We start from the raw sequence: 12,411 nt of genomic DNA on the forward strand, positions 1-12,411 counted from the left end.
ATGTTTTTGCACAGGAAATTCTCAGATACCTCAAACATAAAATTGAGCAAAAACTTCAAAATTGAGCAAAAACTTCAAAATTCTGTAAGTTTGAGATAAATCTCCCCCCCTGTAGTATGAATGGACTTTAGAGTTGCGTTTTTTTCTTGCTAAAAAGCCCACAAAAATGATTTTTGTGCAAAAATTGCAACAATTAGACGCCAAGAAGCTACATAGGACTAATGATAAATCTCCCCACTCATTTCTAACAGAAGTTCATGTTCGCCAGCTACAAATTTTTTTTAAAATAAAACGTTTCACACCAGCAGGGGCGTAGCTAGAGGAGGTTGGGCTCCATAGCATGACTTCTACATGTTACCCCCCTTCCTTATAACCCCTTCATGACTGCCATATGGCTATATAGGTCTTACATGCCCCGAGCAGAAAAGACATTTATAAACGTCATGACAGTGACCAACTATATCTCATGAACCCTGGCATCTAGAATTCTGGTGTCATGTTAAAAGAATCTCCCCTTTAATATAATATATTGTGTATGGATGCTTCACAGAACCAGAGATATCCACCCTGAAAGTTGTACTAAAAAAATTATATTTTTATGGACAGCTTTCTATTTATGATTGTAAATTTAAGAGTGGATATCTCCAGTTCTGTATCCATACACAATCCATATATCATATTTAAGGGGAGACTCTCCTGTTTAATATGACACCACAGCTGTGTGCCAGGGTTCAGGAGATATAGGCATGTGCCCCCCTTTAGACTGACAGCTGAAAACAGAATGTAATAGAAGCTGCAGGCGCAGAGTTTGCCAAATGGAGTATGGGAGGAAACCGGAGGACCCAGAGGAAACCCATGCAAACACAAAAGTATGTGCACCCTCTGCATCGGTATCTGTCAATTTAAAGTCTCACATGTCATGAAAAAAACTAAGTAAAAACTGTTATGAAATGTAGAGCTTTTTCAGAGATATCATCATTTAAAGAAGCCCATAGCAGAACATCAAAATATGACATGGCCATTGGGGCACTAATGATCAATCAGTCACAAAGGGTTAAAACCTAAGAAAATATATATTTATAAATACATTTATACACATCATATACATGCATACAGTATATACACATCAAATCCACACACCTACAGTAAATACACATCACATACATGCATAAATACAGTATATACACATAATATACATGCATACAGTAACCCTATACACTTCAAATACACATACAGTACATATACAAGATTTACATGCGCAGTCAGTAGACATCATATATTCACATACATACTGTACCTTATATATACATTTTGTACATACAGAATATCGAAAGCATATATACACATACATGGAGTATATACACAATCAGGAGATTCCTCCTGCCCGCGCTCCCAGTTTTTCTTTTGTGAGCTGGCAATGGCTTAGCTTGTAGTTAACTGTGTACTGTAATGTGGAAGAGGTGCAGCTAAGTATCTATACACTGCTCTCTGTTCTCCTCTTTTCCCTGCAGTGTTTCAGGTTGGCTGGCTGGGCCCCCTGATACTCCAGGCCCTGTAGCAGCTGCTATGGCTGCTATCAATGTAGTTACGCCCCTGCACACCAGGGTGATATAAGGGATATTATGTTATGTGAGTGTTTAATCTTTGTGAGTGTACTTTTTCTTGCTAACTCCCCCTGGGGGTTTTCCATGAAGGACACCTTTAATCGAATGTGTGTAATCATGTAACATCAGATCCATTGTTGCTTTACAAGCTAACATAGAAACAAACACACATATCCTCGAATGACGTACATTACCAGCCTATACATGTACTGTATATAGAAAACAACAAAATTGGGTATCACTAACTCGGTTAAGGGATCAATAATAATAATAAAAGGTAAAAGAAGCCCAAAATGAGTCTATAATCTGTATAGCATGTAACTTCAGAATCTGGATTTGGGTTACGTCTCTTCATGAATTCCTTAAAGAATTTATTCCTGTTCCAACTCATTTGATTTCTGTGTCACAAATGTATATTACCCCTTTAATGTGCATAGTAGTTCACAGTTAATAATGCAGCCCATTCCCTTTATATGGATGCTGTGGGAATAAACCGATTTTATTTGCTGTTTTATTGGCATGACCAAAACTGATATAAACTCTCTATGTCTTTAGCACATTGCCTCGCGTGCTCTGATGGGTTTCCCTGTGGTTTACATCAGATGACAGTATATTCAGTAACATTCAGCCCACTATATATTACATAGACTGTCCAGACTGCCATAGTGTGTACTTTACAGCGTTCAGGAGTCTGGGGGCTCATCTCATAAAGTGGTTGTGTATGGTTGTCTAGTTTGACTCTAGATCTGTAAAAGAAGAAAACCATTTTGAGAGTGTCCTGTCATGGAAGATTTGAGCTTTTTCCCTGACTATGGAAGAAAAAGCTCGGCAGACTACTCTGTCTTCCATGGCAAGCCTCTTAAAAATGACTGCTTTGAACTGCTGAACTTTAATAAGAAAGGAACACTCTGCATAAACCTTGGTGAGGAGAAGGTGATCCTTTACTTGGAACTTAGTCTCATAGTAACATAAATCAAATCTGTCATGAGCTGGAAAGGCAATGAATAATATAACAGTGCCTGGGATTTTTTTTCTTTTCCCTTTGTTCTTTTCTTGACCCGAAACCTTTGTGAGCAATTATAATTATCATTTTCAGGAAATGTCACTTGACTTGAAAACCAGAAGCAAATGAGTCTGTGAACAAATAGAGCTAGTCTCCAAGAATTCTCACGCTTCCATCATGTGAAATGCTTTGTATATAATAGCTGTGTTATATCATGTTTTTGATGAAAAAACACCACACCGCAATGTCTTACACCACACGAATCACATGCAACAGCAGCTTTAATCCTTTCCATCACTTCTGGTGGAAAGCATCCCCTTGTTATAGAATGCAGCTAACAAAGACCCAAAGTCTATTTATATAGACTTCGATTTGTTGCTTTATGCCAGGGTGCAGAACTAGTGGCCCACAGGCCCATACTAGGCTGGATGACATCATCTGTAATGCTATGCAATGAGCACCTCCACCCATTAGTACAGGAGGCTTCATAGTGGCTAATACATCTCTAGTACTATGCAATGATAACCTCCACCCATTAGTGCAGGAGGCTTCATGGTGGCCAATACATCTCTAGTACTATGCAATGATAACCTCCACCCATTAGTGCAGGAGGCTTCATAGTGGCTAATACATCTCTAGTCCTATGCAATGAGCACCTCCACCCATTAGTACAGGAGGCTTCATGGTGGCTAATACATCTCTAGTACTATGCAATGAGCACCTCCACCCATTAGTACAGGAGGCTTCATAGTGGCTAATACATCTCTAGTCCTATGCAATGAGCACCTCCACCCATTAGTACAGGAGGCTTCATGGTGGCTAATACATCTCTAGTACTATGCAATGAGCACCTCCACCCATTAGTACAGGAGGCTTCATAGTGGCTAATACATCTCTAGTACTATGCAATGATAACCTCCACCCATTAGCGCAGGAGGCTTCATAGTGGCTAATACATCTCTAGTACTATGCAATGATAACCTCCACCCATTAGTACAGGAGGCTTCATAGTGGCTAATACATCTCTAGTACTATGCAATGATAACCTCCACCCATTAGTGCAGGAGGCTTCGTAGTGGCTAATACATCTCTAGTACTATGCAATGATAACCTCCACCCATTAGTACAGGAGGCTTCATAGTGGCTAATACATCTCTAGTCCTATGCAATGAGCACCTCCACCCATTAGTACAGGAGGCTTCATAGTGGCTAATACATCTCTAGTACTATGCAATGAGCACCTCCACCCATTAGTACAGGAGGCTTCATAGTGGCTAATACATCTCTAGTACTATGCAATGAGCACCTCCACCCATTAGTGCAGGAGGCTTCGTAGTGGCTAATACATCTCTAGTACTATGCATTGATAACCTCCACCCATTAGTGCAGGAGGCTTCATAGTGGCTAATACATCTCTAGTACTATGCAATGATAACCTCCACCCATTAGTACAGGAGGCTTCATAGTGGCTGATACATCTCTAGTACTATGCAATGAGCACCTCCACCCATTAGTACAGGAGGCTTCATAGTGGCTAATACATCTCTAGTACTATGCATTGATAACCTCCACCCATTAGTGCAGGAGGCTTCATAGTGGCTAATACATCTCTAGTACTATGCAATGAGCACCTCCACCCATTAGTGCAGGAGGCTTCATAGTGGCTAATACATCTCTAGTACTATGCAATGAGCACCTCCACCCATTAGTACAGGAGGCTTCATAGTGGCTAATACATCTCTAGTACTATGCAATGATAACCTCCACCCATTAGTACTGGAGGCTTCATAGTGGCTAATACATCTCTAGTACTATGCAATGATAACCTCCACCCATTAGTACAGGAGGCTTCATAGTGGCTAATACATCTGTAATACTATGCAATGAGCACCTCCACCCATTAGTACAGGAGGCTTCATAGTGGCTAATACATCTCTAGTACTATGCAATGAGCACCTCCACCCATTAGTGCAGGAGGCTTCATAGTGGCTAATACATCTCTAGTACTATGCAATGATAACCTCCACCCATTAGTGCAGGAGGCTTCATAGTGGCTAATACATCTCTAGTACTATGCAATGAGCACCTCCACCCATTAGTACAGGAGGCTTCATAGTGGCTAATACATCTCTAGTACTATGCAATGATAACCTCCACCCATTAGTACAGGAGGCTTCATAGTGGCTAATACATCTCTAGTACTATGCAATGATAACCTCCACCCATTAGCGCAGGAGGCTTCATAGTGGCTAATACATCTCTAGTACTATGCAATGAGCACCTCCACCCATTAGTACAGGAGGCTTCATGGTGGCTAATACATCTCTAGTACTATGCAATGAGCACCTCCACCCATTAGTACAGGAGGCTTCATGGTGGCTAATACATCTCTAGTACTATGCAATGATAACCTCCACCCATTAGTGCAGGAGGCTTCATAGTGGCTAATACATCTCTAGTACTATGCAATGATAACCTCCACCCATTAGTGCAGGAGGCTTCATAGTGGCTGATACATCTCTAGTACTATGCAATGAGCACCTCCACCCATTAGTGCAGGAGGCTTCATGGTGGCTAATACATCTCTAGTACTATGCAATGATAACCTCCACCCATTAGTACAGGAGGCTTCATAGTGGCTAATACATCTCTAGTACTATGCAATGATAACCTCCACCCATTAGTGCAGGAGGCTTCATAGTGGCTAATACATCTCTAGTACTATGCAATGAGCACCTCCACCCATTAGTACAGGAGGCTTCATGGTGGCTAATACATCTCTAGTACTATGCAATGAGCACCTCCACCCATTAGTACAGGAGGCTTCATAGTGGCTAATACATCTCTAGTACTATGCAATGAGCACCTCCACCCATTAGTACAGGAGGCTTCATAGTGGCTAATACATCTCTAGTACTATGCAATGAGCACCTCCACCCATTAGTACAGGAGGCTTCATAGTGGCTAATACATCTCTAGTACTATGCAATGAGCACCTCCACCCATTAGTACAGGAGGCTTCATAGTGGCTAATACATCTCTAGTACTATGCAATGATAACCTCCACCCATTAGTACAGGAGGCTTCATAGTGGCTAATACATCTCTAGTCCTATGCAATGAGCACCTCCACCCATTAGTGCAAGAGGCTTTATAGTGGCTAATACATCTCTAGTACTATGCAATGAGCACCTCCACCCATTAGTACAGGAGGCTTCATAGTGGCTAATACATCTCTAGTACTATGCAATGATAACCTCCACCCATTAGTGCAGGAGGCTTCATAGTGGCTAATACATCTCTAGTACTATGCATTGATAACCTCCACCCATTAGTACAGGAGGCTTCATAGTGGCTAATACATCTCTAGTACTATGCAATGAACACCTCCACCCATTAGTGCAGGAGGCTTCATAGTGGCTAATACATCTCTAGTACTATGCAATGAGCACCTCCACCCATTAGTACAGGAGGCTTCATAGTGGCTAATACATCTCTAGTACTATGCAATGAGCACCTCCACCCATTAGTGCAGGAGGCTTCGTAGGGGCTAATACATCTCTAGTCCTCCAGTAATGGAAGAATTAATTGGTGGAAGGACTTGGTAGCAGTGTGTATACACTGAGCCTTGTCTCCAGGCATTACTGTGCTCTACATCTCAACAGTGTATGGTTGTCTGTAATGGTTTCACGACAGCGTATTATTAACATGATGATTCTAATTAATTAATCAACTGCCTCAGATTTTTGGTGGCTTTTCTCCTAAAATCAGTCTAAAACGCCTTCCGACACATTTATCAAGGCATTTAAATCAATTTTTTGTCCGACAAAGGGGCATGGCCTCTAGAAAGAGGGTATGGTCTCCAGAAAAGGGGGTGTGACCAGGTGGGAAATCATCTGTGTGCCAAAAGGAGTTTAGACCAACTGAAACCAGGTCTAAAAGTAGAACTCAACTGTTCTTAGCTGTGATAGATTCATCATCACAATTATGAACCTATCGCAGCAAAAGACTAGTGTTGTTGCGTGCTACAGTGTCGGTGTTGGCTACAAATTAATGCATTACCCCCAGTGAGTGCCTAGAACAGGAGACTGTGGAGAGGTAAGTATTTTTATCTGAAGTGTCTGGTCTGGGGTTTGCAATCTTAATAATTGTCTAGTAAGGGCTACATTCTGAGCTCTGCGTATGTTGTTGGATGTGGGGGTCTGTATTCTGGGATCTGCCATATTTGGTTGGGTTTCTGTATTCTTATTCATTTGTTGAATTGGGATCTGTATAGTCTATCTAGGATCTGCCTGTTTAAGCAACTTATTCTATGAACTGGGATCTGTATTATAATTTCTTATTTACAGAGAGGTCTGGGGAATGTATTTTCTACTAAACAATAAATAATAATCTGGTCTGGGTCCTGTATTGTTTTGTCTAGGTTCTGTATTCTAAGTAATGATCTGATTGACAACTCCCCCTGTGCACATCATAAGATTGTTGACTGGTCTCATAAAATGAGTGGGCTTAGACAATAATAATAACCAAAGCCACCAGATCACTTATCATTTGATAAACATTTCTTATGTGACCACATGTCCATTGTCCAATGACAGTGTGCCAGTCTCCGTCTCTCGTGCAATGGTAGTAGATTGTGTTTTGAACAAGAAACCCCAGGAGAAATGATTATATGTTGCTCTTTTGTTGCCAGGCTTCTCATAGATTTAATTAACAGGTATACATATGTTTTTCTCTTCCATCGCCCAGTCCCATGGTATTGCCACACAACTCCTGTGTAAGTGCACTTTCTCTGCTTTGCAGTACAAACAGCAAAGGGTTTCTACCGGCTTCTACCTAATCCTATGTTCCATAGGAAACCTTTGCTTCTACTTGGCACAATGACTTTGAGTCAAAACTCTTTCATATGTCTTTTCTTTCCGAAGAAGTAACAAGATCTCTTCAGATCTTTATCTCATGCCGAAAATGAAGCTTTCGTCAAGTATCATTGAAATTATTGCCTGCTGCATCCTAATCTTCGTGAGTTTACTGGGAAATGCCATATTGATTTATTGCACATGGAAGTGCATCACGAGACGTCTGCCAACATCATTTGCGCTGATTTTCAGCCTTGCCTTTGCTCATGTAGTGAAGAATGTTGTGATCAATACTATAAATATAAGCTTCAATGCTGGATTGATCCCTAATGCTCACACCTGCAAGATTGGATTGTTTACCGCGTCAGTAACTACTAAACTGGAAATCTGGTTTACATTTTACTTGGCTGTGTTTTACTGCGTGAAGCTCAATCGTGTTGTCCATCCACTGAGGACACCTCCCAACGGCAAATGGCGCAAGCATCATCTCATAGCGGTGGTTTCCTTGTGGTTCACAGGAGTTGCCATATGTTGCCCTTATTTAGTTTTCGGGAATAATGTGCAAAGTCGGGCTCTACTCAATGATACTGATTCCTTCCACCACAACTTTCTTTACGAAGATTGCCACACTGAATTTCCAGGTAGTGATGTGGAATTTTATTATCACCAGATCTTTATGGTCATCACAGATGTTGTTCCACTAGTGATTTTAGTACTGGTCAGTTTACGTATCCTTGTCCTTTTTTATGAGCAAAAGAAAGCAACATATGGCAATATCTGGATTGGACACGATCCTTCGGAGACTGAGGTCCTGCGGGCTTCCAAAGTGATTGTACTGTTAATGGTCATAGTCACTGCACTGTGGGTTGCCCATTTTGTCCTTGTATTTTTCTTGAAGTATATAAGATCATGGAATTTAACCTCAACCCTGCTTGTGGTGCTGTTTTCTGGATACTCTAGCATTAGCCCCTACTTACTGATGCTAATAAACTACAAAATCAGTTTGCAGCTTAGGTCACTGAGCTCCTTCTGCTGTGCAAACAGTACACCCAAGACTTTACCTACTAGCAGTCAGAAGTCTATACCCGAAGAACCGGTTACTGGAGACTGATCTGGTTATAGACGGCGGCAATCTTTATTTGTGACAAAACATTACTGGACTAAATAGATTGAGTTTAGACTCAGACAAAGACATGTATATAATATTCTTTTACTTTTACAGTTTTTTTCGGGTTTTCATAGCATTTGATGCTAAAGTGCAATAGTATGCTGTATAATATGTTCTATGATCTCCTAAAAGATTCCTTATTAGAGTGAATTCGCATCATGTAAAGAATTTTTCATAGAATTTTAGCTGTACAATCTACCATATTTTTTGGACTATAAGGCGCACAAAAATGCTTTGATTTTCTCAGAACTCAAAGGTGCACTTATAGTCCTGTGTGCCTTATATATGAACTGTACTTACAGACAACAGCTGCCTTGAACTGTGCACAGGTCTGCCACCTGCTGGTCCTTCATTCTTATAATCAGGTGCGCCTTATAATCCGGTGTGCCTTTTATATGAACCTAGACGTTTTAGCAGGCATTTATTGATGGTGTACCTTATAATCCGGTGCGCCTTGTAGTCCGAAAAATACGGTACTCAAAGTATAGACCAATGTTAGTAAATTGGTTTTTAGCATGTCCCATTCAGATTATCGAATGGGTACCAACAGACAGATTTTACCTCAGATTTCAATGACTGAAATGACATAGGTACAGTCTACAGCCAAAATTCGCAACAAAAGTAACTACAGAATCTGCATGTTGTAAAATAAATCGATGTTCTGAATGGCTATTTTGGGAAGGCTTGGTGACAACTTCCATCATAGCTATAGTAGTAGTCACCCAGACATAGAAATAGCTAATTAAGTTGGGAATGGCTTCATGAAGAAAGACAACTTTATTGATTTAGAGGGAGTTTTTTTAACCAACTACCAAAATTACATAGTAATAATATAGTGTATATATAAGGATAGAAAGAAAAAATGGTGATGATGAAGCCATGCTTATACACATAGAGCTGTAGGCATTCGAAGCATAAGGTAAATCAATATTTTTATAATAATAGCTATAAGGTACTGCATGACAATTTTTACCTTACCGTAACTAGTGTTTTAGTCCCATACGCTAGTATACTACAGTGCTGTAACCTATTTTTATACTGTAAATTTGTAGCATATTAAAAGATGGTTTTGAAGCTGCATAAGGCTTATAATATATCATAAAATGTTATTTTATTATTTGGCACATTTTCATATTTTCCTCTTGCATTTGCTTCTGTCTAACTCAGCTTGTTAGTCCAAAATTGTCTTAATGAAAAGCTGAATTATTTATAGACCATGATAACTTTTATTGGAAGCAAGTTCAGTTTTTTCATAGATCCTTTGTAACCACAAATTTCTGAATTTTATAAAAAAAAAAAACACCTATGTGGTCTTGGATTTTTGACCTAGCCCAGAGTTTCCAGTATTTCAGTGTAACTCACACCATATGTATATTCCTTCCAGTAAGAGTAATGATACGTGCCTGCAATGTGAGAGCCAGGAGAGGTAGCCAGATAGCATGGGTAACAAGACATGGGGTTCTTTCACCTATTTTCGCACATTTTGCAACATCTCATAATGACTTGCTAGAAGATCTAATGGGGACATGCTTTTTCAGACTACACTGTGGTTAGTCTTAAAGGAAATCTACCATCAAAATCAAGCATAATAAACCAGGGACACTTACTCATAGATCCAGGCGCTGTGACTGTGGTAATCTTCTTATATTTGTTATCCATTGCCTCCTTCCTTCTAAATCCAACTTTTAAAATTATTGAAATGAGCCTGAAAGGCTCTGTTGGGCGTTTTCAGAGCCTCCCAGCGCTTTAGCTTCACAGCCTGTAACAATGAGCAGAGGAGGGCTCCCTCTTCCTGAACTTACTGCTGCTGCTAACTTACACAGACAGAGGGAGGTGGGAGAGAGTGTTCTGCTCATTGTAACAGGCTGGGAATCTGCAGCACTGAGGGGCTCTGGTATTACCCCTTGTGGCTGATTAGCTTTAATATCATGTTAGTTTACTTATACGCAAGGCACAAAAAAATTTTTTTATCATTTTTTGCCCTTTTTGCACCACACGTGCCTCCTTTCGAACAAGTAGGTTCGGCACAATCTTAAAAAAGCAAAAAAATAACAGTTTAAGCTGAAATCTACACCAGTGCAGAAACACACACATACTATGTCTGAAGTACTAGGAGTCCGGAACCATCTCTACCCATCATATTCAAATATTACGAATCATATTCCCACCAAATCTAAAGTCAGCTGGCTTTAATAACACCTGATAGTTTAGCTTCTGGCTTAAAGGAAAATCTGAGAAGTGCAGCAGTTTCTATAGACCGGTGTAATGTACTATACGTCAGTCTTCGTAAATCTTTTTCGTTATTTTTTTTTAATGAACTGAACATTTACATCAAGTTAAGAAAGCCGAGGTCCGGTTATTGAACAGATTCATTTGGATCCTACAAGGTATTTTTCTTTTGGTGGAAAACTCATTATTTTCGGAGTACGCTATTTTTGGAATTCAGTGGCAGTTTATAACCTGCAGCCTCCTAAGTTTTTTCACAGCCAGAGACATAAAATATTTTCTGGATGCTCAGATTTACTTTCAGTCTATCTGCCCAATAGAGCAACACGGCCAAGCGGAGAGCGGAGTCCAAAGTGAAACGGAAATACAATGCTGAAATATGGAACGGATTCAAGTTTGTGGTGTTAACATCCCCTTGGGATGAATCTTAAGTAAGGAGCTTGAAGAAGAAGCCTGTTCCTAGTGAAATGGGTTGGACAGTAACGTGACACCATGATGAATTTAATTATATGAAGTTTTCCTTCTGCGTCTTTTATAGGACCTGAGGGCTGTTTAGATTACGCTTTGTGTTACAAAATCCCTTTAATATTCCTCATTGTGATGGCATTTATGTAAATATGGTTTCAACTGTGGAACAATATGACTTTACAAAAAAGCAGAAAGTGTGTTTTTCCTTAAAACAACTCTATTTCTAGATAAGAAAAACACTCATATCCATGGACACCCCAAGCTTGTTTCTTTTTAATTACTTTTCAATTTGCATGGTTGAACTTTTTGGCAATAATGTTTAATGGGACCTCATTGCACGTTGTTTCAAAACTAAACAAAAAAAACTTTTAACCTAACGAATTTATATAAATGATGAAATTTAGTGCCAATACTTGTATCCAAAAATATCATAAGTCGGTCACATTCCAGTCGTTGTTTTTAAAAGTGAAGGTTGGAAAATGAAGTCAAGCATCTGTTTTTTGTCTTCATTTGTTTTCACACATGACTTCCCAAATTTCTACATCAGGTAAAGCCTTTTTTCACTGTTCTCTACAACATACTTGTGTTAGATCCTTGTGACAGATGTTAGGCAGCGTATATGCATGTTTTCATATGTTATGACTAAAGGTCACTTCTTAGGCCCAAAACTAGGTTGGGGGTTTGTCCAGTAGGGGTGTTGTCCTAAGTAAAGGGGTTTGTCCTATACTTCTGACATTTATCAATGAATTTTTACTGAATTTACATGGATGCCCACCAAATTGCCGACAGCAACAGCCCCCACCAAAATTGTCTGTTTTACCTGCATCTAAAGTATGGTGAGATATTCTAGTGGCATGCGGCCTGCCCTATGTCTGATCTTTAAATATTGAAAGGACAAGTAATACAGGTCTGATATATGGGATTGCTGAACACTAGATTGGGGCCCCTGGTTATTGCATGACTCTAGTTAGGAGAAGATTGAATGGAGCATTGGTTTTGCATTCATGCAGATCCATAAGGATCCATTCATTATCCATTGTACTCACAGATACAGCCAAGTGTTATGCTGTACATAGCATTACTCACT

The 12,411-nt window shown here is 39.8% G+C and overlaps 2 protein-coding genes across 5 annotated transcripts in view; both read left to right on the forward strand.

Moving 5' to 3' along the window:
- Positions 1-12,411, forward strand: part of SNCAIP (synuclein alpha interacting protein) — a 152,662-nt gene that overhangs the window by 52,902 nt on the left and 87,349 nt on the right. The gene's annotated exons all lie outside the window — the stretch shown is intronic.
- LOC140074586 (uncharacterized) lies at positions 7,442-8,601 on the forward strand. The gene has a single exon (XM_072119628.1). The coding sequence runs from the start codon at positions 7,563-7,565 to the stop codon at positions 8,571-8,573; it is 1,011 nt and encodes a 336-aa protein (XP_071975729.1). The 5' UTR covers positions 7,442-7,562; the 3' UTR covers positions 8,574-8,601.

The sequence above is a fragment of the Engystomops pustulosus genome, chromosome 1, assembly GCF_040894005.1.
Source record: "Engystomops pustulosus chromosome 1, aEngPut4.maternal, whole genome shotgun sequence".
In the NCBI taxonomy this organism is placed as follows: domain Eukaryota; kingdom Metazoa; phylum Chordata; class Amphibia; order Anura; family Leptodactylidae; genus Engystomops; species Engystomops pustulosus.